The following is a 25,884-nucleotide window of genomic DNA, read 5'->3' on the forward strand; positions in this document are numbered from 1 at the left end:
ATCTCTTCACAAGAAATCTTTGCCTACCCTGAGGGACAACGCTAGTCAAAATAAAGGGAATACAATTTCAGGGTCAAATCACTTACACATAGTGGATGGTGGGCTAAAGATCTGGATGTGTTAGCTGACATACAGTTCAGTATGAAGCATTAACATATGTGGCAGACGAATGCTCACATAAGCATGGGCTGCAAAAATCCATCACCTTTATTCTCAGTAACTGTGAACCTGCTCTGGCATATTCTTTGTGCTTAGTTCAGGTGCAATGCTTTCAGATTTTGTTTGTTGTTTCTTTGTTATAACAATACATAATTTTTATGGAATGTACATAACATATCTAAAAATAGAGGGGGAAGAAATCATCTACTGTCCCACCATCAAAGGGAAACTAGTCAATATCGTATTGTACTTCATATCTTTTTCTACAGATTGGATGTTAGTTTTTGAATTTTCAAACTTGTGATAATAGCATATATATAATTCTGTTATTTTAAAAGCTTCATAGCACTCTAAATAAAGGTACCCCAGTTTACTCATCTGTTCTCCTATTTTTGGACAGTAAGTAGGTTTAATACTTTTTACAAAAACAAGATAGGCAAAATACTGCTCATTGTTGAAGTAGGGTGATGAGCACATAGCGGTTTATTTACCTATTCTACTTTTGTATAGGTTAAAATTTTCCACTGTGGAAAATTTAAAGGTAGGTGAAGGAGAAAGGGGATTTAGAAGTATAACATTCCAGTTATAAAATAAGTAAGTCACAGGGAAGAAAAGTATAGCATAGGGAATATAGTCAGTAATACTGTAATAACTTTGTATGCTAACAGATGGCAGCTACATTTATTGTGTATTTTCTTTGTTTTGTTTTACTAGGCTCCACACCCAGTGTGGAGCCCAACATGGGGCTTGCACTCTCAACTGAGATCAAGACCTGAGCTGAGACTGAGTTGGAGGTTTAACCTACTGAGCTATCCAGGCGCCCCAGTGGTGTTTATTTAACTGTCGAATCACTATGTTGTACGACTGAAACTAATATAATGTATATCAACTATACTTCAATTAAAATAAAATTCAAAGCTTAAATGTCTCATAATACAAATAATGCTATAATCACCATCTTTCTGCATATTCTCTGGGCTATGATTATTTCCAAGAAAATTTTCAGATGTGCATTGGTGAAATGAAGTAAATGACAATTCTAAAGCTCCTGACATATATTTCCATTGCTTTCCAAGAGGACTGTGTCAAACTGTACCATCATTTGACCAAGGTACCATTGAGTACCATTTGACTGCTGAGCACTCCTCAGCATTAAGTAACATCACTTTAAAATCTTCCTTATGTGACTGGTGGAAAATATTTTATTGCTATTACTATGTTTTGCATTTGATTCCAAAAAGTCATACTTCTTTGGGGGATTATCTGCTCAATCAATCAATCAATCAATAAATAAATAAATAAATAACTGGCACCAACTGAATGCTTACTATGTTCCAGGAAGCGTGCTAAACATTTTTTGTTCTTCACTTCCTTTCGTCCTCTCAAACACCTGGAAATAATGACTGTCCCCATTTTCAGATGAGCACACTGAGGCCTGGAGAAGTTGAAGTCACAGACTTAAATTGGCATCGCCCTGGATTAGATAGAATTCAAGTCTGTCCAGCCTGGACAACTGTTACCAGGGTACCTTAGGAACCCAAGTTTCGGGAGAATCTCTGAAAAATGGGAGTGGATCCATAAGAGGATCACCAGAACGGGTGGCCTTAGATGTGAGGCCACAGAAGAGGCAGGTAGAGGAACGTGTGAGCATGAACCCAAAGAAGGGTGTCAGAGGGTAAAGGGCGGCTGCCTGGGTGCACGGGAAGGGCTCAGGTTGCTCTAGGAAGGGAGGGAAGGGAGATGAGTGACGTGGGAAGATCTTAGCTTGCCCCAAGATGCAAAGAGGCTGCTCTGTGAGATCCTGAATTCCTGCCCTGGAGTGTGCAACCGAAACCCTGACCCTGGGGGAGGAACTCCGAGGCTCGGGGTGCAATTCCGTAACCGAACCAGGGCTCTCTCCCTCTCTGAAGCAGCCGCTGGGAGCGCTCGCGGCGGGGTTTTTGGGGCGGGGAGGTGGGCGTGAGACCCAGGCGGTCCTCCGGCTCCGCCGCCTCCGCCGCTGTCCGTGTCCGAGTCCGGGCCGCACGAGCCCCCCGGCCGGACCGACACCTGGGAGGCCCCAGCCGGCAGGCTCCGTGGCGGACCCGACACCGGGCGACCCAAAGGGCAGCCTCCCCGGCCCGCCCTCCCTACCTGGCGCCGGCCGGCGCGCGGTTACCTGCGAAGGCAGGGCCCCTCCGCCGCACCCTGCGCGCGCCGCCGCGCCCCGCTCGCCCCGCCCCTCGCCCCTCGCCGGCGCCGCACCCACTGCGCAGGCGCCAGGCCCCGCACCACCGAGAACCGGAGGCCCACGGTGCTAGAGCGGCCGGCCGCTTCTCCCGCGGGCTTGGGAAATTCCCGGCCGAGGTGCTGGGATCTGGAGCCCGACCCGGCTGCAATCTGGTCGGCGCCTTCCACCTCAGGAAAGTAGGCAGTTTTCTATTGCTCTATGCAGCTACGGTCAGCCCACAGCTGCTGGTAAGGTCAGCACGCTTTGATCCGTAGTGTAATGACAATGACGGTTGACAGTGTTTACCACGGGCCGGCCCTGGGTAAAGCACATTTACGTGTATCATCGCAGTCTCTCCAAGTGAAGTGCATTTGCTGTACCGACAAGTAACCTAAGGCATAGAGAGGTGAAAGGAACACAGCCCTCAGGTCACAGCAGCCGGCGTAGAAAGCCAGGTAGCCTAAAGCCAGAGCCCCCAGGGTTATTAGCTCCTTAACAAAAGAACCTGCAGGTAAATTGTTAGCTTTCCCGCCACGTTACCGCTTTCAGGAGCTTCTTGGGATGCCCCCCCCCCCCCCCCCCCCCCCCGCAGAAAACACCACGCGTTCCTCGAAGCCTCCATTTAATGATTTTTGGCCATTTCCTGATTTCTTACTTCGTTTATCGCCTCCACAGGTGTGGGAGTTACAAAAATAAATAAGACCGTAAAATGCAATTTAGTTTCTCTTCTAGGTGCCCTCTCTCGTCTAGTAGGCATCTTCCTGAAAGCAGTACCCTTGTCTTCCGCTTACCCCTCTGTAAGAGCCGAGAGTAGAGAGGGCTTTGGATTAAACAGATCCTGGGGAGAATTCAAGCTGCGCCACTAAATAGTTCAGTGACCTTGAACAGATTCTGTTACCTCTCTATGCCTTTGTTTTTCGCAAGAGCAATTATCACAGAGCACAGCTGGGTGTCTGGCACAGTGCTAGGCACCAGGATCACAGCAGTGAACAAAATAGGTAAGATCCTTGCTTTCGTAAGTGTATATTTTAATAGGGAGAATAGATAATACATATTAAGAGGGAAAGGGACAATTTCATATTAATAAGTGCTATAAATTTGGGGGGAGGAGGGAGGACCAATGCTGAATTTGATCTGAGGACTCAAGAATAAAAAGCCAGCATAGTTAGATCACGGTGGAAACAACTGTTATTCTGTGGTAGGCTCCGTTCTAAGATGCTGTTCTATTCAGGTATGACCAGACAGTCTAGACCCCTGCTCTCTTGAAACTGTACAGTCCTGTGAGTGTGGGGTGTAAGAATAAGGGACTCAGCAGGAGCTATTTTCGACTGGCTAGTCAGGGAGGTCTTCTCTGAAGTAGTGACATTTCAACTGATCTGAGTGTAAAAAGCAGTCACCCAAGTTAGAAACTAAGGGAAGAGTGCTTCAGGCAAAGAGAATAGCAAGAATAGAGGCCTTAGGGAGGAATGAATTTTGTGTATTCATAAAAAGAAAAAACCAGGTTTGCTGGAACATTCCAAGGAGTATATACTAGGTGAGGGCACAGATCCTATCAGGCTTTAACTATTTTTTCCCCCAGCTTTATGAAAGCACACAGAGTTTTATAAGCTATCATAAAGAGCTGGGGTTTTATTTTAAGTGCAATGACAAGCTATTCGAGGCTTTTGAGTAGGAGAATGACATGGTCTGACACGTTTGCAAAAAATCATGCGGTTGGGGGTCAGGAGTGAACAAGAGAGTGTAATATATTAAGAGTGGAGGCAGGGAGACCACGTAGGAAGGCTTGCCAGGGGAGAGATGACGTGACCTGGCCTAGAGAGGTAGTGGAGATGTACAGCCGTGGACAGATTGAGGCTATAGTTTAAAAGCAAAGATGTGGATAGAGGATATAGGGGCGGAATCAAGGAAGATACCTAGAATTTTGTCATGAACAAGTAGGTGGGGGGAATCAAAGAGTTCTACACTGCGTGCCTGCTGTGCTAGACAGTTTACAGCTTTTCTCCCATTAAATTTCACAACACTGCCAGTAAAATGTTTTGCCCTCGGGTTTGTAAATGAAGCTTAGGCTTGACGGGGGCAAGGGAAGGAGGATGTTCTCACCGCTAAGAAGTGATGGAAGCTGAATCCGAATCTAAGTCTGTCTGCCCCCACGGCCTCTTCTCCGTGCAAACCGAGGCAATTTTCTTCGGGGCTTGTTCCAAGAGGGTAAAGTAAGATCTCTTAAGCCGTGCGTCCGCCCCACCGTTGGCGCAGAGTAGTTGTCCCCGCCCATTTCTCCGGTGACCCTTTGCTCCCGCACCCAGCGTAAAGCTCCGGATGAATGAAATTCCCAGACTCGTCACCAGGTAAGTCCTCCCTCCCGTAATTGGTCAGTGCTGGAGGAGGAGCCTCGTGATTGGTGGAGAGCCCGAGGTGGGCGGGGAGGGGCGGGACTCCTGGACCCCACCGCCTTTTTACGCAGTTTTCCGCGACTCGTGGCTACCGGGGCCGAGCGGAAGCCCGCGGCGGCGCGTCTCTCTGACGTTTCCTCCTCTAATTGGCCCGGAGCTGCGGCTGCAATTCGGAGGCCTAACTGGCCGGCCGCGCCGCCTCGGAGGTGAAGTGTACCGCGCTGATTGGCTGCGCGGCGCCGGCCGCGTGTGATGTCCCGAGCAGCGATTGGCTCTCGCCGGCTGCGGGGCTTCTCTCCCGGGGACTCGGGACTCCCGGGAAGTGGACTGGCCGAGGAGGGGGCGAGCTCGCCGTCGCTCGGGACCGAGGGGTGACCCCGGGGAGAGGCGGCCTCTGGGCACCGGGCGGGGGGTGGGGGGCCGGTGAGCCGACGCGGCGGCGGGGCGGAGCGCGTGGGCGAGGGGCCGGCACGGAGGCGGGCGCCGAGAGACCATGGCCCCGCAGAACCTGGGCACCCTCTGCCTGTTGCTGCTGTACCTCCTCGGGGCCGCGATCGCCGGGTGAGGACCGGGCGCCCTCGGGCACGGGGCCGGTGGGTCGGTGCGTCTGGGCTGCGGGAGGAGGGGGTGTGCGGGGCGGCGGAGAGGGGCGCAGGGCCGGAGGCCCTTCCAGCGGGATGTGGATGCGGTGCGGGACGGCCCGTGGGGGGGGGGGGGGCGCGGGGTGCTGCTGAGCCGAAGAGGAGGACCGGGTACGTGGACAGCCCGCAACAAGCCCCTGGGCGGGGGGGGGGGGGGGGGGGAGGCGGCGGTACTGCGAGGCTGAGCGAGCAAGGGAGAACAGGTAGGGGAGCCATGCCGGGGCCGAAGGAAATGGGATGGAGGCAGCGAGGCGGGCCCTGGAGAGTGCTTGTCCTTCCTGGCTCCTGGCGATAACGGAGCCTTAGCTGCCCTCCTGCTTCACGGCCTCTCCATGGCACGTTCCTGAGAAGCCTCCTAATCTCAGGAACAGGAAGGGCATTTCACCGACAGACAGCGAGCTGGCATTCAAGACCCCGCATCCCCACCCCACCTGCGAGTTTCGTGACTCTGAGTTCTCATCTGTATCATGAAGATAATAAGGTGCCCCCCCCCCCGTACGAAGGGAGTAGGAAGGACCACCTGAACCCTCAGGGATGCGTGCAGCCTTTTAGATCTACGATCCTAAAGCTCGGTGACCGCAGGATATGACGTGCCGGGCTCACATTTGAGTATATGGGGGAAACAGTGAAGTCTTAGCTTCTAACAATTCCTAAGTTTCCCTCACTGTAGGGGATGCTACTTAGCAAAGCTTTAAACTTCAAAGCGCTTGTTATTTCTTAAAAGTGTTCTTTTCCCCCCGTGCTTATATGCTTAAACTTTGTTGTCATTTTTTTTTCTGGTGAAACATTTTAAATTGCTAAATAATAATAATAATGATTTCTTCTAGGTAATGCTTTATTGTTTTTTTTTAGTATGTTTTTGTTAGTACTTCACTTAAAGCAACACATACATACCCTAAGATATGGGTCAGTCTGAGTATTGTTAATTCTGTAGCTTTAAACGCCAGCCTTTTTATAGAGAAGTCTTTGGGGAACTGTAACATTGATGCTGAACTATGCCAGCTCTCTTTTCCCTGATTATTCTGGACTGTTACTGACCCATTTTTATATTAAGCATATTCTAAGTAAGCCTCATTCTTTAAACAGCTCTTTTGTTATTAATTTTGGTGAACCTTTTGATTTATTTAGTCCCTTGTCTCTAGATCTTAGGGGTGTTTGCAGATTTGGGGGGGGGATGGGGAGGATAAAACGTCTAATTAATTCTCATTGGGGATGATAATTTTACAGACTTAGACCTGAAATGATTATATGACTTTCCAAAGTGCAACAAAGAACTTATGAAATCATTTTTTCCATGTTCTGTCATATATCACTTGGCACCTCAATGCATTTTATCCCCATTGCATTTTAAAGTCACCATCACTACTGTAGTAGTGTGTCCATTGTGGACAACTTTCCCATTCCCTGTGTTGAGAAATGCATTTTCAGAATAATTTTTTTTTCAGAATAATTTTTGATGGCTAAAATGACTCTGGCAAAAGGAGTAGGTTTTTGTGAGCATGCTTATTTATTCATTTCATTCAGTAAATATTTATTGGTGTCTTCTATGGGCTACAGTCCCTACCCTTGAAGTTTATTATGGTCTGTTTTATGCATTGGCCCTTCTTGCAAATACTCCTTTTATAATTACTTTAGCAGAGTCCCTTGCAAGGAGGTCAGTGAATCTGTACCTTATCTCCCTGCTCATGCTGTATGCATATTTGTAGCTGCTGAGACTTACAGGCTTCTGCATATGGGCTTCAGCAGCTGTCTATAATTACGACTTGACCAAGACAAACCAGTATAGCCACTAAAAATGACTGCAAGATTGATATTTTCTCTCACTTTTAGCAAAAAACACCACAACTCCTACATCCAGGTAGAGGTTATTCTTTCTCAGAGTTCTTAACTGGATTTTGGCTTAACTTCTATGTTAACCTCTGAAGTTAATTTCAGTTGCTTCATGTTTAACATTCTAAACAAAGCTACGGTTAGAACTTTTACATGATGTGATCTTTTTGAATAAAGAAAATCATCCTTTGGTTATTATTTGACCTTTGGACATAGCCAGAAGTCATTTGAAGTCACTAATAGAGGGAAGGAAAAAAGAGAGAGTTAATTCGATTGTACAGTTACTGGTTGAAAATAACATGTGACCATAAATAAGGAAATAGTTCTCTTGTCTGAAAGGGTCTAAGAGAAGTATGCCACAGATGTTTTGAATAATTGTAGCAAAGTTCAAAAAGTTCATGGCCTCTCATTGTGATTACTTCAATATGTAAGATTCCTTACAAATTCTGACGGGCTCTTTTTAGTCATTCTTTTTTGTGTGTCACATGTATGCCTTCATTTTCCTACCTCTTTGCTCATATACAAACCTAAAAGCAAAGGAAAAAAATTTCACTTTTAAAAACATACTGTAGAACTCTTTAATGAAGTACCCTCTCCCCCTCCCTATTCCCTAGGCGAGATTTCTATAAGATCTTGGGGGTGCCTCGCAGCGCCTCTATAAAAGACATTAAAAAGGCCTACAGGAAACTAGCCCTGCAGCTTCATCCTGACCGGAACCCGGATGACCCACGAGCTCAGGAGAAATTCCAGGACCTAGGTGCTGCTTATGAGGTGAGTCAGGAAAAAGGATGAAGTACGAACAAAATCTACAGATAGAGCAAAGGCCGTGTAACACAGAGTAACACTCCTTTCTTTCAGGTCACTTTTTAAAAAAAAATAGGCTACAGATAAAAATAAGAGTAGTGCTTGCTGCTACATTGCATATTAACATTAGCATATGCCATTTCCTAATTTTTTCGTATTTTTGTTTTTTTAAGGAGAGTAAGGTTGAAAAAGATGAAAAAAAGAAAGATTGAAAGATTAATGAGTAGGTTGATCATCAGTCAGTTTGGGAGCTAGAGCCGGAAATAGAAACAAAATCTAAATGAGGATTGCAAATCCACATGCCTGCAATGGGACACAGAACATGCAGGGCAGTTATGAGATAAAACATGACAGTGGATCTTCTACCTCCATGTTGGGAATCAACAGGGATTGATAAGGACTGTGACAAACTGAAGTCTTCTTGCCCTTTCTCAAGGGGACAGCTGTTACTCAACCCCAGCTAGTCTTTGACATGTAGAAATGGAAACACAGTATTGCCAGATCGTGTAATTTTTCAAGAGAAGTGGAAATGCAGATTTTTATGTAATTCTTTTGATTGGAAAATGTTGGTAACTAATTCAATTTAAAATTTTCTTTTTTGTGCAGATCAAACAAAACACAGCAACAGTTTACAATTTGCAGCCTCTAATCAGGAGATGAAGACGCTTTCATTAATATCATCTCATTTAATCTGCACTAGGATACCATGAAATATAGTAGAGCTGGACATATTCTCAATTTCTTTCTTTTTCATTTTTACTAACACAGAGGAATATTTATTGAATGCTTAATAAATTACTTACTATTTTGAAAACTGTTACACACAGACTCCTTCAACACTATGGGAAAAAATTTTACAAATAAGTTCTGATAATCTTGCATTTGTTAGGAGTTAGCTTTTTTCATGTGTTGCAATTCACTTTTCCTCTAGAAATAGAATAAGAGATCGGGGTGGGGGAGGGGTTCCAGCCCTAGTGAGATGTAATTGACAAAATTATAGAATGTTTAAAGTGTACATCATGATGTGATATATATAGACATTGTGAAAGGACACTGCCCATGTAATTAACACATCTAGCACTTTTCTTGTCTCTTTATGATGTGAACATTTAAGTTCTGCTTTCTTAGCACATTTCAGGTATACATTACAGTGTTACCACTGTAGTGATAACATTCCATTTTCTGAAAGGGCACAGGTAAAATAATTTAACTCTGAAAGTTTTGGAGCTAAAACTTCTGAATTCAAGTTAAATCCCTGGTTAGTGAGAAGGCTGGAAACAAATCTGAAAAATATTTTTAGTGGGAAAAAGCTGAAAGGAAGGGGTCCCAAAGCCTAAAGAATCCACCAAACTAAAACAATGATTTATAGAGAGCGATCTAGAGCTAATGGAGTCCCCCTTCTATTGATGCCTTCAAAGATCCCATAGGATGGAAATTTCTAACCTGGAGCCCACAAATACATTTGAGAGTGTTGGTGGACTCTTAAATTATATGTAACATTTTGGTTCTTATTGATAATATGGAAACCATATTTTGCACTATTTTTCCCATAAATATTCCCATTGTTTGCTAGGAACTGAAAATATTTTTTAGGGAAGCTGTTGCTTAGAATTTGCCATCTTCTTTAAAGAGTCTACCATGTTGGGGCGCCTTGGTGGCTTAGTTGGTTGAGTATCTAACTATGGATTTCGGCTCAGGTCATAACCTCAGGGTCATTGGATGGAGCCCTGTATTGGGCTTCAGGCTGAGTGTGGAGCCTGCTTGAGATTCTCTCCCTCTGCCCCTCACCCACCACTTACAAATTCACTCACTCTCTCTGTCTCTAAAGAAATAAGTGTCTCCCATGCTGTTTAGCTATGACCTAAGCAGGCTATACATAAATCATTCATGAGATTGCAGTTTATTTAACTCGAAGAACCTTTCTAGTCACTGGTTCAAATTTTCTTTTTTCTTTGTATTACTCACTTCATTGCCTTGGTCCTTAGATAAATTAGTGTTCACGAATCAAAATCCCAGTTGAGTCTTTTGTGAATACAAATCTGTCTTTTCTACTGAGCTGGGATTACTGCTGGCATTTTAATTAGTTGAGACTTTGGGTTGATTGACCAATCAACTAAGAACCTTTATTTTCTTTTGAAAATAAAATAGTTTCTAAGACCATGGAATAAAATTGCATTCCTTGGACAGAAGAAAACTGAAAAGGAAGTGAATTATAATAGATAACTTTAAGGGTAGTTTTGAGAGGGTTATGAGAGAAGCCTCTGCTGCCTATAAAGAGGCTGACTTTAAAATAGTCTTGGTTTAGGGGTTTTGAAGTGGTGTTTCTTATAGACCCAAATGTGGGGTTCATTTCTTTGCAAGACAAGAGCCCAAGAGACTTGAAAGTAAAAATATTGGAAATCCAGATCACATAATAATGAGTTTGAGGCTTTTGTTTTTAAAGTTAACTCTGCCCATTTCTACTTCCCTCAAGTAGCTAATTTTTTTTTTTTTTTTTTTTTTTTAGGATATTTACCCAAACACTCCTTTCACATGAACAATTATGCCTTTAGTCAAGTAACCCATTTGTCTTTGCTTTTAAGAATGTTCTCTTTCATACACTCACTTTCTTGTAACATTTAAGATAAATTTAGAAAAATAAAATTTTTTCGGGGCTCTTTACACATTATTCAGCCCCGAGCCAAAAGCGTATCCTGTTTATATATGCCAGGCAAGTCTTCCCTTTCTTTTGCTGAGCAACAAGCCCCATCGTACTTATAACCTCTTTTCCTGAGCCAGTGCAAGTATGGGTTTGAAATAACTTGCCTTCAATCTGCTGTCTAAATAGAGTTTTAAAATAACAAATTAGGAATAAAGTTATTTAGTTGTCAAAATTGTATGTGTGTATATACTTCAGATTTCTCTAAATAGATGGGAAGCCTTTACTTTTTTTTGGCATGTTGAAAGACTTTAAAGAGTATGGAAGCTTATTTTGTTTCTATATTCTTCAGTATTTTATATGGAATGGGCCCAATTTTTTCAAGCTGTGAAATTGACCTTGAGCAGTCTTCATAGAGCAGTGAATTTTTTTTCCCCACTCTCTGCAATTCAGACTCAAAATTACAAACTTAAACATATATATAGTAGATAGCATTCTTCTACAGGTGAATTTCTACATACCCCCAAAATAGAGAAGGGAATATGAAAGTATAGTATAGACCTTTCTGAAGGGCCTATCATTTGATTCCCTTGACCTGTCAGTCTCCTAATGTGTATAGGGGATAGGGGTCCATATGGTAGGGACAAGTAGGCCTAAGCAGAAGATTTTACTGCATCATTAATTACAATCTGTCCTATCATATCATAATCTATGGTTCAGAGAGATACTGTGTCATAGAGGTGAACAGCACAAGCACAAGAATTAAACTGCATGGGAAATAAACCTGATGAATTCATCTCACCTCTTCCCTGTTGTTGCCCTCCCCTTCATAGCCACATTGCTAATCTCAGATATGATTTTTATCTGACTAGGTGAATTTTGATAAATTTAAATTAAAGACATGAATTGAGCAACTGGAAGTTCCAAAATGAACAGTGCATTGAAGAATTTAGTCTGCTAAAGCAAATATATACAGCCTTAATACCACACAGAATGAAAACTACATTTCACAAAAGTCTTATCAGAGTTTTAAAAACCCTTAAATGTGAATGTATCTTAATTGCATTATTACTAACTCGTGATCTTTTCTTCCACTGGCTTTTGTCCCCAGGTTCTGTCAGATAGTGAGAAACGAAAACAGTATGATACTTACGGTGAAGAGGGATTAAAAGATGGTCATCAGAGCTCCCATGGAGACATTTTTTCACAGTGAGTAATTTGCCCATCTGTAAAGTGTTAGTGTCTGAGAATAGGTCATCGGATGCTTATTAGAGATTTATCCTTGCTCCCTTGTTGAGAAGCTTTTGATGAAGAGTACAGCTCAACTGATTCTTGACCAAAAGGTTAATCATCCTCTTCCCTGCAGGAATACACTCTTCTATTTTCATAAAGCTCCAAAATAGACAGGTAGCACTGAAAATGCTTCCATCCAGCCAATTGTATCAATCAAATTGACCCTGACAATGTTGGGGGCCCTATGTGTTGGAAACTACTATATATTGTCTCTTCACTGTCTTAAAATCTGCAAACTGTTAATGCATAAAATTATTCTTATAAGCAGAGAGAGAGAGAAATTCCTATTCCCATACCCAGAACTGCCTCTTTTTCATTATATCAACAAGAGTGTGGCAAATATGGTAATCAGCATTGGTAGAAGGAATTAGGGTAGAGGCTCTTTTGCTCCAGTTGTGCATGGCTTTCTGGGAGTGCTAAATGACTGGAATAATAATACACACCTTTCCCTCACACCCTTTGAACCCCTCTTTGTTGAGCATTTGAATATCTGTATGCACTGATGATGCCATAAGATCTTAATCTGGGGTTCCAAATCAAGTTATAAACAAAAAATGTGAGTATGCTTTTGTATGGGTAGAGGGTTTATTGCTTTCTTCAGATTCTTAAAGGGTTTTGTGAATCCTTTCCCAAAGGAAGTAAGAATCACTGTTGCATACAGTAGTTTCCCTCATTTAGTATTTGGGGGAGACAGTAGATTTTTTCAGGACTTGTAAAGATTTGTGAATAATATGATTAGGAAATCCTTCTTTTCCCTAGGATCAATTTGGTTGTTTTAGCCTACAAAGGAAGTGTCCTCTTCCCCTTGGCTATGAGAAGCAATATGTAGGGATACCAGACAGAAAGAAAGCTCCATCTGTACTCTACCCCCACCTCCTGAAAATCCTCCCTCTCTGTTTTTAAGATTCAGGAAATCCATTCACCAAGATTGGTTGGTGGGTGAGAAGGAGTTACTTAGTTGTCATCATTATGCTAACATCTGAGGTTTCTTTTTTTTTTTTTTTTAAGATGTTATTATTTATTTATTCATGAGAGACAGAGAGAGAGAGAGAGAGAGAGAGAGGCAGAGACACAGGCAGAGGGAGAAGCAGGCTCCATGCGGGGAGCCTGACATGGGACTGGATCCTGGGTCTTCAGGATTACACCCTGGGCTGAAGGCAGCGCTAAACCGCTGAGCCACCCGGGCTGCCCACATCTGAGGTTTCTTAACATCGAAAATTAACGTCAAGATTAGAACACTTGAACATTTGAAGGGCATTGTTTGTATTAATTCAAAGTGATGCTTTTATAACTTACAAAAATAGATTTTGATTTTGTAGAGAACAGAACTTCCTTTATCTTAAGGTCCAAAATTCTACTAAGGCTGATGCTTTTTTAGCTTACTTAATTATATAACCAAGAGTTTTTTTTACAGAACATAGCTTCTTTAACTAAAGCTAGTTTCTGAATATACAAAGTGAATAATACAAATGTTCAAAATTATCATGAAAGTCAGCATTACATGAGTTTATATGTGCCCTTTCTCAGTAAGGCCATTATATCCTGATATTCCTTGATATTAAAACAGATTATTATTTCATTGATTAAGCCCAACTTTGAATTCATTGGCACACTGTATATGTGCACTGTAATATGTATCCGGATAATATTTATTAAAAATTTTTTGTGGCAGAGGGCAATATAATTAATATTGTATAAATTTAAATTGCATATTATGTATGACTCCAATGTATTAAAAATGTCAGTTTTTATCCAGTATATTGGTAGGACATAATATTGTATCTATGTGAAGAAAACTAAATAATTGAAGACATGAACTCTGCTTTCTTTTCTTGATGATTTTACACTTATTCACAGCTTCTTTGGAGATTTTGGTTTCATGTTTGGAGGAACCCCTCGTCAGCAAGACAGAAATATTCCAAGAGGCAGTGATATTATTGTAGATCTAGAAGTCACTTTGGAAGAAGTATATGCAGGAAATTTTGTGGAAGTAAGTTCAAACAATACAGCTATTCATAATAACTTCCAGAACTTGTTCCTTTGACTAAAAACAAGAAATTTCTGAGTGCCTTCTCTGTCTTTTGGGAGTCGGGAGAGTGATCAGATGTGTCAGTTTGAGTTAATCCTAGTCCTTGGTTTATGATACAGAGTTAACTGTTTCATGAACTCACCACCCAGTCCAGGAACTACAATAAAACTACCACTTACATCTACCCACATGCTACTTCTCTGTTCCATTCCTGTCTCACTTCAGAGCTAGCTACTGTCCTAAGTTTTGTCTTTACTGTTCCCTTGCCACTGTTCTTTGTTTGTTCTATTACATGTGTACAAATACCTGAATAATATATTGTTGTATTTTTATTGTTTTTGGCTTTGTAAAAATACTATCATACCATACATTATCTTCTGGGACTGGTTTTTTTCACTCACTATTATGTTACCAAGATCGGTAGGTGTTGCTGTAGCTAAAATTCTGCTAAATAGAATTTTACTCTGAGCACATTGTATCAGTAGGCATGTAGGTTATTTCCAGGTTTGTTTGTTTGTTTTTCACTTCCTAATAGTGCTTTTTGAACATTCTTGTACATATAACTAGGTACATGTGAGCAAGAGTTTCTCTTGGGTGCATATACAAAAGAGTGGAATTCATGGGTAATGGAAACCAATGTTCATTTGTACAAGATAATTCTATATTGTTTTCTCAATTGATTAGTACTAGCACTTCTACTAGAGATCTTATAGATTGGCTACCTCTCTAAAACTGAAATGTGAAACTTCTCAACTTTTGCCTACCAAGTGGGCAGAAATATCATTTCATTGTGGCCTTGATTTGCATTTTCTCAGTTCATAATTAGGATAAACACCTTCATATGTTTAGTGGCCGTATTTATTTCCTCTCTTGTGAAATGTCCATATTTTGCGCATATTTTTTTGTCCTTATCGATTTCTAAGAATAGTTTATTTTTATTAACTTTTATTGGCAATAAGTGATACAAATGTAGCCAGTTTATAACTTGTGTTTTCATTATATTGAAGATTTATTTAAAATGAACAGAAGTCATTAATTTTAGCATGGCCAAATATATCAGTCTTTTCTTTTATGCTTAGTTTTTGTGTCTTTTTTTTTTTTTTTTTTTTTAAAGATTCATTTATTTATTCATGAGAGACACAGAGAGAGAATGTGGCAGAGACCTAGGCAGAGGGAGAAGCAGGCTCCCCACAGGGAGCCTGATATGGGACTGAATCCTGGATCCCAGGATCACGCTTGAGTTGAAGGCAGAAGCTTAACTGCTGAGCCACCCAGGCGCCCCTGTGTCTTGTTTAAGAAATTTGTTTCTGCCCTAAAATCAGAAAACAAGTCACCTATATTTTCTACTAAAACTTTGGGATCTTTTCATTTGAGGTTATTTCTCTTTTTTTAGTTCTGGAAAATTTATATCCCATTATTTTTGCAAATATATAGTCCTCTTCATTGACATTTCTCCATCTATCTGCTCATAACTTTCTTTTAAATATTAAAAACACAATACAAAACCATTCTAGTTGTTTAGCCTTCCCTGCTTCCTTCTAGGAGAGTGCCTTATTTTGGACTTCTGGCTCACAACAGTTTTCAATTATGTCCATCCCAATAGTCTCCCATTGGCTGTGTTTTTATTTCAACTCATATCTTTGTATATAATATCTCTACTGGATCTTTACATTATTTCTTATATTATTGCTAATGTCCTCCCTTATCTCCTTAAATGTAACTATGCTTATTGGTCTTTCTCCTCTAATACATTTGCTTAAAATATATATATTTTATCTATTTGTTGCCTTTTCTGGAAAGTGGGGGACATATATGTAGTTGGACTCCGCAGGTGTCTAGATGTTTCTTTGGACTTTGAGCTCATATTTCCCCCATGGATATCAGCAATTCTCTTTCCAGAGGAGAGCGTTTGGGGGCAAGCCCTTGCATAGTGGTTTTATTTGTGTTCTTGGAGGTTTTTTTGGTCTTGTTTGGTGTATGCAGTCTGTTGTTTTGGAGGAGAGAGGCCAGATAGTGCTTGTCCCAAGGCGATTCATGAGAGAGATGAGAGCAGAACTTCAACTGCTTTTCTCTAGCATCTCTTCAGTGGCCCCCACTAGCTGCAGCCGCCCCATGTTGTAGCCTCCACATTATACACATGCTGGTTCAAAACAGCCTTCTGGCTCTGGAGTTTTCCCACAAATTGTGTGTTATAATTATTGCTTCTTGGAATCCATGTTTTCTTTTAGTTTTTCCAGGATTTTGGAGGAGAAAGCCAGTAGCCCATGCATAGCTACCAACTAGACAAGAAGCATTTTCTTTAGTTGTGTTTTTGCTCTGAATAGTTGAACGAAGAAGACTGGACAGTTACAGAAGATGCACTGGCTTCTAATACTGTGGTTTGGTCTGAAGGATGGGGAAAGGGCACTGAAAGTATTCGTTCTATCTCTCTTTCAAAAGCAAGATAGGTTGTTGAGGTGGGAGAAAAGAGGTGAGCCTAATTAATTCCCACATTCCCTCCAGACCTTGGTCATGTTCTTGAACCTTCTGTTTCTTAATTACTTCCCCTGCAAAATGGAGACCGTAACAGATCTACTTCATGAGGTTGTTATGAGTATCAGACAAGTTCGTATTTGTAAAAGTGATCAGAGCCTTGCTTGGTGCTCAGAGTAAGTCCTATCGAGGGTCTCTTCTACTCTTACTGTCGTCATTTATTCCATTGACCTGGTCTTCCATATATTGGTAGGCTTTAAGGGGTTTCTCTGGCAAGCATTTGCATCATCCTATTGCATGAACTCATGCGTTGTGATCAGGTGTTTGACTAATGAAGCAGGCAAAAACCAGGAACACATTTCTTCATGCAGATTGGTTCACACAAACCTTGAGGGATCAGCATGTTTGGTTGCAAGCAATTACAAAGAGGTGATCATTGTATCCCTTACGTGTTAGGTGTCTGAATTGAGATAGCAGTGGGAAACAGTCCTGGATCAAGTTGTCCGAAACAAGGAAGTGTTTTCATTAGATTTATCATAGCTAATTGTATGGTGACAGCTAAGACCAGCTTTCAAATGCCATAGTGGTTCTTCAGGGGTTGTGCTTTGTACAGCTCAGATTTCTTAAAAAATAGCAATTCTGTGAACTGCTTTAACTCAGGCATGGTTAGTTGTGCCTTAGAGATGCCGATATCATATGTATTATTTTACAGTTCTCTTCTTACTCCGCTCTCTTCTCCAGCTCCAGAATTTGAGCCATTGAAGTATCTGCTTTATTCTTATAGAGGCTGATTTGTGACTCCACAAAGGCTTCTGTCAGCTTTAGGTTTTCTGGGGGGTAGCTTGCCAGAGGAGGGAAGTTCCAGCTCCGGCATGTGGGCAGCCCTGATCAATTGAGGAGACTAAAGGCTCTTTTACTGAGAGAGAAGCTGATGTTGTTTATGTACTTCTCAGGTAGTTAGAAACAAACCTGTGGCAAGACAGGCTCCAGGCAAACGAAAATGCAACTGCCGGCAGGAGATGCGGACTACCCAGCTGGGCCCAGGGCGCTTCCAGATGACCCAGGAGGTGGTCTGTGACGAGTGCCCTAATGTCAAGTAAGTGGAGCACCTTCTTTGTTCTACCAAGAGACACTTTCATCATCTCACTTGTCTGATAAATGCTAATGGTCCATACCGAGATTTACTTCCCCAATCTCCCAACACCTTTCTCTCACTCTCTCTCATGCTCCACCTCTAGAGGACAGAGCGAAGACATGTACCTTTTTATTTTTCCAGAAGTATTTCTTCTAAATATCTCCTTCTGTGTTTCTGAACTAATAAGCAGTGCCCATTAATTCTGAATATATTTCTCAAATGTCAGTGTTTCATTTTTCCCACTTGGAATATTAGAGCAGTTATATATGTCCAGCTAACATTTCAGATTAGAGAGGTACTATTTGCTGATTATATTATAAACACTACTATTTAATTGAGCCGTATGTTTTTTATGTATATAAACTAGATCAGTTATTTGTGGGATCAGGAGAAGTATCAGGTAGGATACTTTGCTTCTGATTCCTGTCCTTCCAGGTGCAAATTTACGTAGGTGTTGAGTAGTTTTCTCTGTTATTGATCACTCAGCTCAAAGTACTCAGTCTACTACAGGCTTCTTTAGAAGCCACAGTTACAAGATTATAGAATATATAGTAACTTTGCCCTGGCTGTTGGCATGTACGAGATGTAAATGGATCTCCGATGGCTTTGCCAACCAGAGGTATGGAATAGTCTTTCAAGAAACAACTCTGAAAAAAAAAAAAGAAAGAAACAACTCTGATAGAACAGAAAAAATTAATTATCTGTATCTGGGATTTGGTCTGTATTTTCATTTTTTTCTTTCTAAATTCTCTTTGTCTCAGACTAGTGAATGAAGAACGAACACTAGAGGTAGAAATAGAACCTGGAGTGAGAGATGGAATGGAGTACCCCTTTATTGGAGAAGGTGAAATACTGATATTGATGTTTTATTGTCATAATTTTCTGTTCTCCAGGTGCGTGAGAATTCCAGCCACCCCCACCTCACACCATATCCTAATGGCCATTAGTAAACATATATATCATTTCCAATACTCTTCGGTCAGTTTTAGGGCACAGAAAGCCTTATATGACCTTCATGGATTTTCACATTAAGCCATAGCATTACAGTTTACCTTTTGAACATCACAGTCAAAAGTTACTATCCAGTAACTTACTGGATATCTAGTAGCCTAAGTTATATCAAAATTTAGAGTGTTCAGACCCTAATGGATTAATTTGAACTCAGTAATGAAAGAAGATATGTAGCTCTGGTTGGCATTAATGAGATGCTCTCAGACCTCACTTTTGAGGTTTCTGAAAAAAAAAAAAAAAAAAAAGAAAATTTAAGACTTAGGTTCAAGAAATCAATCTTTCTTTGGTTAGGAAACAGCTCAAGTTATTTATCGCTGTGTCTGAGACACAGATGATCTTCACTAATAATTTGAAACTTGGTATAACCAGTTAGAGACATTGCTCTCACAGGTAGACTTGATAGGCCACACCTAAGGTAGTAGCTTTTAAAAATTCTCCTAAACTACAGGTAGATTTGCAGTGTTCGTCTTGTGTGACTTACGATATACCATCATCTCTTCTGACTAGGTGAGCCTCATGTGGATGGAGAGCCAGGAGACCTGCGGTTCCGAATCAAAGTTGTCAAGTAAGTGATCTGATTTCGGAGGCCTTCTCTTTAGGCCCCGCTTTTCAGATGAGTTGGATTAGAAAGAGATAGATAGCCACCAGGACACTGCTAGGCTTTTCCCTGTGTTTCATGCCCTTCACTACCTAATTGGTCATTTGTAACTACAGCAATACTGAAAATTTGGGGTTGGGGCCCAGGATTGAACTGTTATATATTTACTTGGGACCTACAAATCCAAAAGATGTTGGAAGGAAAGAATTGATAAGACAAGTAAGGAGTTGTAAAAGAGAGACAAACAGGAATGGGACTCAAGGAGAGACCTGAGATTTTGACTGAGCAAGCATGGCACCACAAAGGAATGGAAGGCTTTACATAGAAAGAACCTTCTGTTACATAATATGCAGCTTCTTTTTAGCATGAAATGCTGATTATACAAGAATTTTGCCCAGGACTTAAGCTTTCCTGTTTATTATTTCTCTCTTGTTACCACTTTGGAAAGCAGTGATACTTCTGCTTCTAAGGATTCATTGGAACAATTTTCCTATGTAAATATGGAGAAACATTCCCCCACTGCCTAGGACTTTCCCCTCCTACCACTCTTAATCTCAGAGATCTTTTCCCCAAGTTTCCTTACCTACTTTATCTCTCTCATATCTTCCCAGAAAACCTGGAACATGTGATGTTCCCTGAGTAAACCTGGTACCTTCTCAAGTCCTGGTCTTTGCCAGAATTCCCTCTTACTCCAACCTCACCCTCCCCCATTCCCACCTTATCTGCATCTACAGCTGACCTGGCCTCGAGCCTAGCCTTAGAGACCTTCCCAAATCTGTTCCAATGCCCATCGCCCAGCCCCCACTGCCAGAAGTTGTCTTTCTCTTTTCTATAATATGATTACTTGTAGTTTTAGTTTTACTTATGTGCGTTGCCTTCTGCTGATTTATAAACTCCTTAAGCATAGAATTTAATAAACCTAACACAACTTTTTGGTTTCAATTAACGCTACACACAAAGGAGTGTCTAATAAATGCTCATTGTTTAAAAGAGTGGTATTCATCCTTTACCAAGATTTTTCTTAAAATTTTTGGAACACTTTCCAAAGAAAGATGGGAGTTTTTTATTTTTGCCTTGTTCTATTTTTAGGCACCCAATATTTGAAAGGAGAGGAGATGATTTGTATACAAACGTGACAATCTCACTAGTCGAGTCTCTGGTGGGCTTTGATATGGATATTACTCACTTGGATGGCCACAAGGTAAACAGACCAATTTTCCTGCTTCCCATCCTTTTAAAACCTGTCTTTTTAAAACCTGTCTTTTTAAACCTTTGTGTGGGTGGTTTTAAGATTACGTGTTTTTTCTTTTCCTTTGGAAACCTATTTCTTTGGCTCACAATGTCCTAATGGTGTTTCCCTTGTCCCTTTTTCACCCTTGCTGCTGTACTGAGCTGTGATACGAGCTCTGGACACCAGTGCATGCTAGCAGCAGTGTGTGGTGTTTCAGGAGTACCAGTCCTAGTCCGGTCCATTGCCCTTTGCTTTCTAGGTACATATTTCCCGGGATAAGATCACAAGACCAGGAGCCAAGCTATGGAAGAAAGGAGAAGGGCTCCCCAACTTTGACAACAACAACATCAAGGGCTCTTTGATAATCACTTTTGATGTGGATTTTCCAAAAGAACAGTTAACAGAGGAAGCAAGAGAAGGTGAGAGGTCTAATGAGAAAGAGTGTGTGTGTGTGAGTGTGTGTGTGTGTGGGTGTGTGTGTCGTGTCTGCAGTTTGTGAGTATGAAAACAGTGGTTAGAGATGACAGGCAACAAAAACAAACTCTGGTGACCTTGGGCATCAAACACAGGACCAGGAAATGAACTTGCCTTTCTATAAAAGAGATATTGAAAATCTCATCACCATGTTACAAAAGGCTGGGTGAAGAGGCTTTGGCAACAAGGGTATGTGGCTGTGAGCGTGAAGTGGGATCACATAAAAACAAATCAGCTGGACCAAACGTTAAAGGGAAGGATATACATTAGAAGGGCTAGAGGACAATGGGTGGCATCAGCAATGGCTACTTGAGGCAAGGGCCCAGTTGGTGCATCCTGAATAGTAGGAGGAAGGAGAATGGTGAAAGAGGTCAGAACTAAAAAGAGGACAAAGAAGAAGGAACGGAAGACAACTGAAGAGCTTGGTTGCCATTTTCTCATTTCTCATTGATAGGGTTTTGTGGGATGTGTGCCTCAGAGACAGAAGGAGATAAGGGGCCGTGCCATCTTGGACATACGTGTGCCCATGGGGGGGGGGGGGATCCACACTCAATGAACTTGAACATGGTTATTTATCTGTTTAACTCGGATCTGTGGTTGTCATAGGGCCTTTTGTGAGCCTCCCCATGAAATCTCTTTAAACTCTAAGCGAAATCCCTTTTTTTTGTTGATGGAATCACTTATTCTTTCTTCAGGTATCAAACAGCTTCTGAACCAAGGATCAGTGCAGAAGGTATACAATGGACTGCAAGGATATTAAGAGTGAATAAAATTGGACTTTGTTTAAAATAAGTGAATCAGCGATATTTATTATCTACAAGGGTTTTTTTGTGTTTTTGTTCTTACTTTCAATATGCAAGTTTGGCTTAATTTGTTTCTCCTAATGATCGTCATGAGATGAATAAGAGGGCTTAAGAATTTGTCCATTTGTGTTGAGAAAAGAATGACCAGCAAAAGGTTTAATAATACCTCTCCCTTTGGGGATTTAAAGTCTGGTGCTGCTGCCTGAGTTTCAAGAATTAAAGCTGCAAGAGGACTCCAGGAGCAAAAGAAACACAATATAAGGGGTCGGAGTTAATTGTTAGCCATTTCATTCAAAATACCAACTGGAGAAGTCTGTTTTTAAATACATTTTGTTGTCATTTTTTTCTTGACTCCTGTTTCTTGTTGGTTTAGCTACATTGTTGTCCTTCCATCTCCATCGGGTAACTTTCTCTTGATCCTCCTAGTGCCCCCCTGGCTTCCTATGGGCTAGTTGGGTTGTCCTCCCATCAGGCAAGATGGACACTCAAACCTGCAAAAGGGCTGAGGTGTGACACGTGCTCTGGACACCAGTGCATGCTAGCAGCGGTGTGTTATATTTCAGGAGTACCAGTCCTAGTCCAGTCCATTGCCCTTTGCTTCTAGGTACATATTTCCTGGGATAAGATCACAAGACCAGGAGCCAAGCTATGGAGGAAAGGAGAAGGGCTCCCCAACTTTGGTAATGAACCAGGCCCGTCACCCCCCCACACACACCCAATTAAACACAAATAGTATCTTCTAGAAAGTAGCTTGAAGGAACTGAGTAGATTAGAGATTGGATTACATGAGTCCAGGTTACACAAAGATCTAACTGTCCCTGAGAAAGTATATCTCCTCTCATTTAATTTGGGAATAATCTGATACGGATACTTTACTGTTTATAAAGCACTTCTCATATATACAATCCCAGTTGACCTCCTGATTAAAAAGCCTTTGGTTTGTGTTAGGAACTAGGATTACCACTGGCCCTAGAAAATGTGAATGTGAAGTAGACCTGCAGATTACTTTTGCCTCCCTGAGGGGCCCCTGATTCAGATGGCGCATGACTTAAGTATGTTTTGTTTGACTTTTGAACCTCCTTCACTCTTCTCCCAGCCCATCACACTACTTTTCACATACTCTTGGGCTTCTTGCCTCAGCTAGTGAGCAGTTCAGTAGTGTGGAATAACTTCTGTTGCAGTATGTGTAGAACTACCTTCCTGCCATCTGTAATTCCAGCAGCATTCCTACCTTTGTTCAAGCAGCCAGTACTACTCTTTGCCTTTTTGTTGCATTTTGCCCCTGGTATACAAAAATGAGTGGAAAAAGGAGAAAAAAATGAAAATTTCATCAATTTAGAGCAGTTAAGAACAAGACAAAAAGCAGTGGCACACTTTTAACAGCAATCAGACTTGAGTACAACTGAACTGTGTTCTCTTGTGAAGGAAAAGAACAAAATTAAAAGGCTTATTTGAAATGCTGGAAATCTTAGAATTCAAATGAAATCATGTAAATTCATATCTTAGTGGACTTTTTGTACATTTGATGTTCATTATGTACTGAGTTACCTAGTCGAACATCTTTTAGAACTAATCATCATTTCCCTTATATTTCTTAGCCCAAGAGAACTCTTGATCGTTACCTGGACTTGCTCATTCCCCTCTTTCTTAGATTTTTGCAAGAGTCCATCTCATACTGAGAGCTAGAGCTACTAGTCTTGGCTAGAAAGACCCTATGGAGATAATGTTCTTGCTACAAGTAAGAATGTTAATGGGGCTTTGTTACTCCTGTTAATCCATGATCCAGATGGCCATGATTTGAGAAGTTAAGAATATTCTTTTCTCATTTGACTGAGCTTCAGTTCACTTTAACTGCTTTATCTGAAGCACACCATAATGTAGAAAGATTTGTATCATAGTTCTATAGATTTTTTCTCACCCTAAACTATTAGGGCAGAATAGTGGTGGTAGACATGATGGGGAGATCTTAAAACCAGGTTCCAAAGCCCAAGCTTTTTTGCACTATGGTGTAACTAATGCCAGACGTTAGCACCACCCACAGTTGAAGTGCTGGTCCCTGAGACAGCTAGTCCCTACCAAGTAAGCTAAAGAGAGCATCTGTCCAGGAACCTTGCAGAGAGGGTTCTTTAGCTTGGGAGGGTATAGCAGTCATATGGATGTTCTCTTTAAGCCAGAAGGTTCTATCTATCACAGTTATCAAGTGAGGAACAGTGAAAACGTGCCTTCTTACTGAGTAAAAAATATTTATGGAGTGCTTCTATGGACCAGGTTCTGTTCAAGTACTTCATACGGATGAACTCAGTTATATGGAAGAGAGGCTGTTAATCTCTGTGTACAGATAAGCAAATTCAGTTCCATCTCCCAGCTCCCAAGTGGTAGGGCCAGCATTTGAACCCAAGCAGTCTGCTCCAGCACGCAGAGGATTTGATCAAAGGGGATGCAAACCCAAACTCAAAATACCACACTGGGTTTTTTATTTCTTCGGTGGCCTTTGAAGCACAAACCTTAGGGTAAGTCTGAAGTTTCAAGCCAAGACTTTATCACTGTGGCTCACTTTCAAGAGGAACTGGCTGAGCTGAGAAGTAGCTACAGGCTATTCCCCATGGGCATGTCCCTGGAATTTCGGTGGCAGCATATGAATCCAGATGGATCATGGCATTTCAGATTCTCTGGCCAAACTTGGGGCAATGCCTAGAGTCCACAGATATCTTTTATTTAACGCTTGCTGTAGAAACTGAGAGTCTCCTCAGTGATCTAGATGCAGGTCCAGGAAGAAGACAGCCTGCCTGATGTGCCCCAGTTGCAGTCTGTGAACCTATGGTGTTCTCAGGTGTTTGCTCAGCTTGAGCAAAGCATGATCGTGCATGCTTAGCCCCAAGTCTGCAGTTCTGAGTCCAAGTGTGGACTGTGTGCAGTGAGACTGGATTCAAATCCTGGCTCTGCCAATTATCAACTCTGTGACCCCAGATAAATATCGTAACCTCTCTGAGCTTCAGTCTCCTCCCCTACCTGATTCTGACAAACAACATGATGTATTTGAAACTTACCACAGTACCTGGTGTGTAGCAAGCATTCATTATTTTTTTTAGAGAGCGAGAGAGAGAATCTTAAGCAGGCTCCATGCTCAGAGCAGAGCCCTGCTCGGGGTCAACCTCATGTCCCTGAGATCGTGACCTGAGCTGAAATCAAGAGTCAGACATTTAACCGACTCAGCCACCCAAGCGTGCCCCACAAACACTCTTTAAATATGAGTTATTGCTATGGAGTGAATGTGCCCCCGCTCCAAAACGTCATAGACCTGATCCCTAGTATGATGGTGTTCAGTGGTGATTCAGAGGGCTCTTGGGAGGTAATTAGGTCATGAAGGTGGAACTCTCCTGAATGCGATGAGTGCCCTTCTAAGAAGACACCTGAGAGAGATGTTCCCTCCACGACGTGAGGACACGAGAAGATGGCCATCCGTGAGCCAGGAAACGAGCCCTCACTGGACCTGCCAACGCCTTGACCTTGGTCTTCCCAGCCTCTAGAACTGTGAGAAATAAATGTTTGTTGTTTAAAGCGTCAGTCATGGTGATTTGTTATAACAGCCTGGACTAAGAGTTATTATTGCTATTACATAATAAATATGACTGAACTGTTTTTGAAGTGATTTGCATTTCTGGTAAAACATCATATTTTTTGAAACACTGACAGGTTGTCTTTCCCCAATGTCAAACAGGGGAAAACATTCATTGACCTGCCACAGGTGTGGATTTCTGACCTGTGACAACCCTCCCCCACCCCCCATCCGCCACACTCACTAGAAACCAAACAGGATTATCTGCTGAAGGATTTCTGCCGAACGTACTAGGAGGGATGTGTACTAAATAGTAAAGGGGGGGGGGGGGGCAAGGCACCCGCAGGGCCTCACGAGAAATAAAGGCAGGTGTCTCCAGCGCCCATCTGTGATGAGCCAACTGGCATTTACACAGCAGGAAGCCTCAGATTTCTCGGGTCTTTGCTCCTGCAGCTGTGAAAGGCAAGACTCACAGTACTCCGTGTGACTCCCACCAGCACGAGGATGACCGACTCCTCCCTCTGTGCCTGGGACGCGTTTCCCGTTTTGGCACTGGAAGTCCCACATCGCAGAAACCCCTTAGTCTTGGGCAAACCGGGATGGTCGATCAG

At 41.9% G+C, this 25,884-nt stretch overlaps 1 protein-coding gene across 3 annotated transcripts; it reads left to right on the forward strand.

The window, feature by feature from the left end:
- The first annotated feature begins 2,572 nt into the window (after positions 1-2,572).
- DNAJB11 (DnaJ heat shock protein family (Hsp40) member B11) lies at positions 2,573-22,043 on the forward strand. Of its 3 annotated transcripts, none has more exons than XM_038583640.1 (10): positions 2,573-2,616; positions 7,844-8,000; positions 11,783-11,880; positions 13,822-13,954; positions 17,419-17,561; positions 18,362-18,444; positions 19,119-19,176; positions 20,299-20,410; positions 20,700-20,859; positions 21,610-22,043. In XM_038583640.1, the coding sequence occupies exons 1-10, from the start codon at positions 2,588-2,590 to the stop codon at positions 21,672-21,674; spliced, it is 1,038 nt and encodes a 345-aa protein (XP_038439568.1). In that variant the 5' UTR covers positions 2,573-2,587; the 3' UTR covers positions 21,675-22,043. The 3 variants fall into 3 exon arrangements, with proteins under 3 accessions (XP_038439568.1, XP_038439567.1, XP_038439566.1); XM_038583639.1 differs by lacking the exon at positions 2,573-2,616 and adding an exon at positions 4,670-4,713; XM_038583638.1 differs by lacking the exon at positions 2,573-2,616 and adding an exon at positions 5,089-5,319.
- The last annotated feature ends 3,841 nt before the right edge of the window (positions 22,044-25,884 follow it).

Source organism: Canis lupus, chromosome 34 (genome assembly GCF_011100685.1).
Source record: "Canis lupus familiaris isolate Mischka breed German Shepherd chromosome 34, alternate assembly UU_Cfam_GSD_1.0, whole genome shotgun sequence".
NCBI classification, from domain to species: Eukaryota; Metazoa; Chordata; class Mammalia; order Carnivora; family Canidae; genus Canis; species Canis lupus.

What these genes read in the sequence shown, in the direction of transcription:
- DNAJB11 (XM_038583638.1), top strand. Translation starts at nt 5,252, where the DNA reads ATGGCCCCGCAGAACCTGGGCACCCTCTGCCTGTTGCTGCTGTACCTC. An exon ending in CATGGAGACATTTTTTCACA is followed by an intron (nt 11,881 to 13,821) that starts GTGAGTAATTTG and finishes ACTTATTCACAG; the next exon opens with CTTCTTTGGAGATTTTGGTT. An exon ending in CTCACTTGGATGGCCACAAG is followed by an intron (nt 20,411 to 20,699) that starts GTAAACAGACCA and finishes TTTGCTTTCTAG; the next exon opens with GTACATATTTCCCGGGATAA.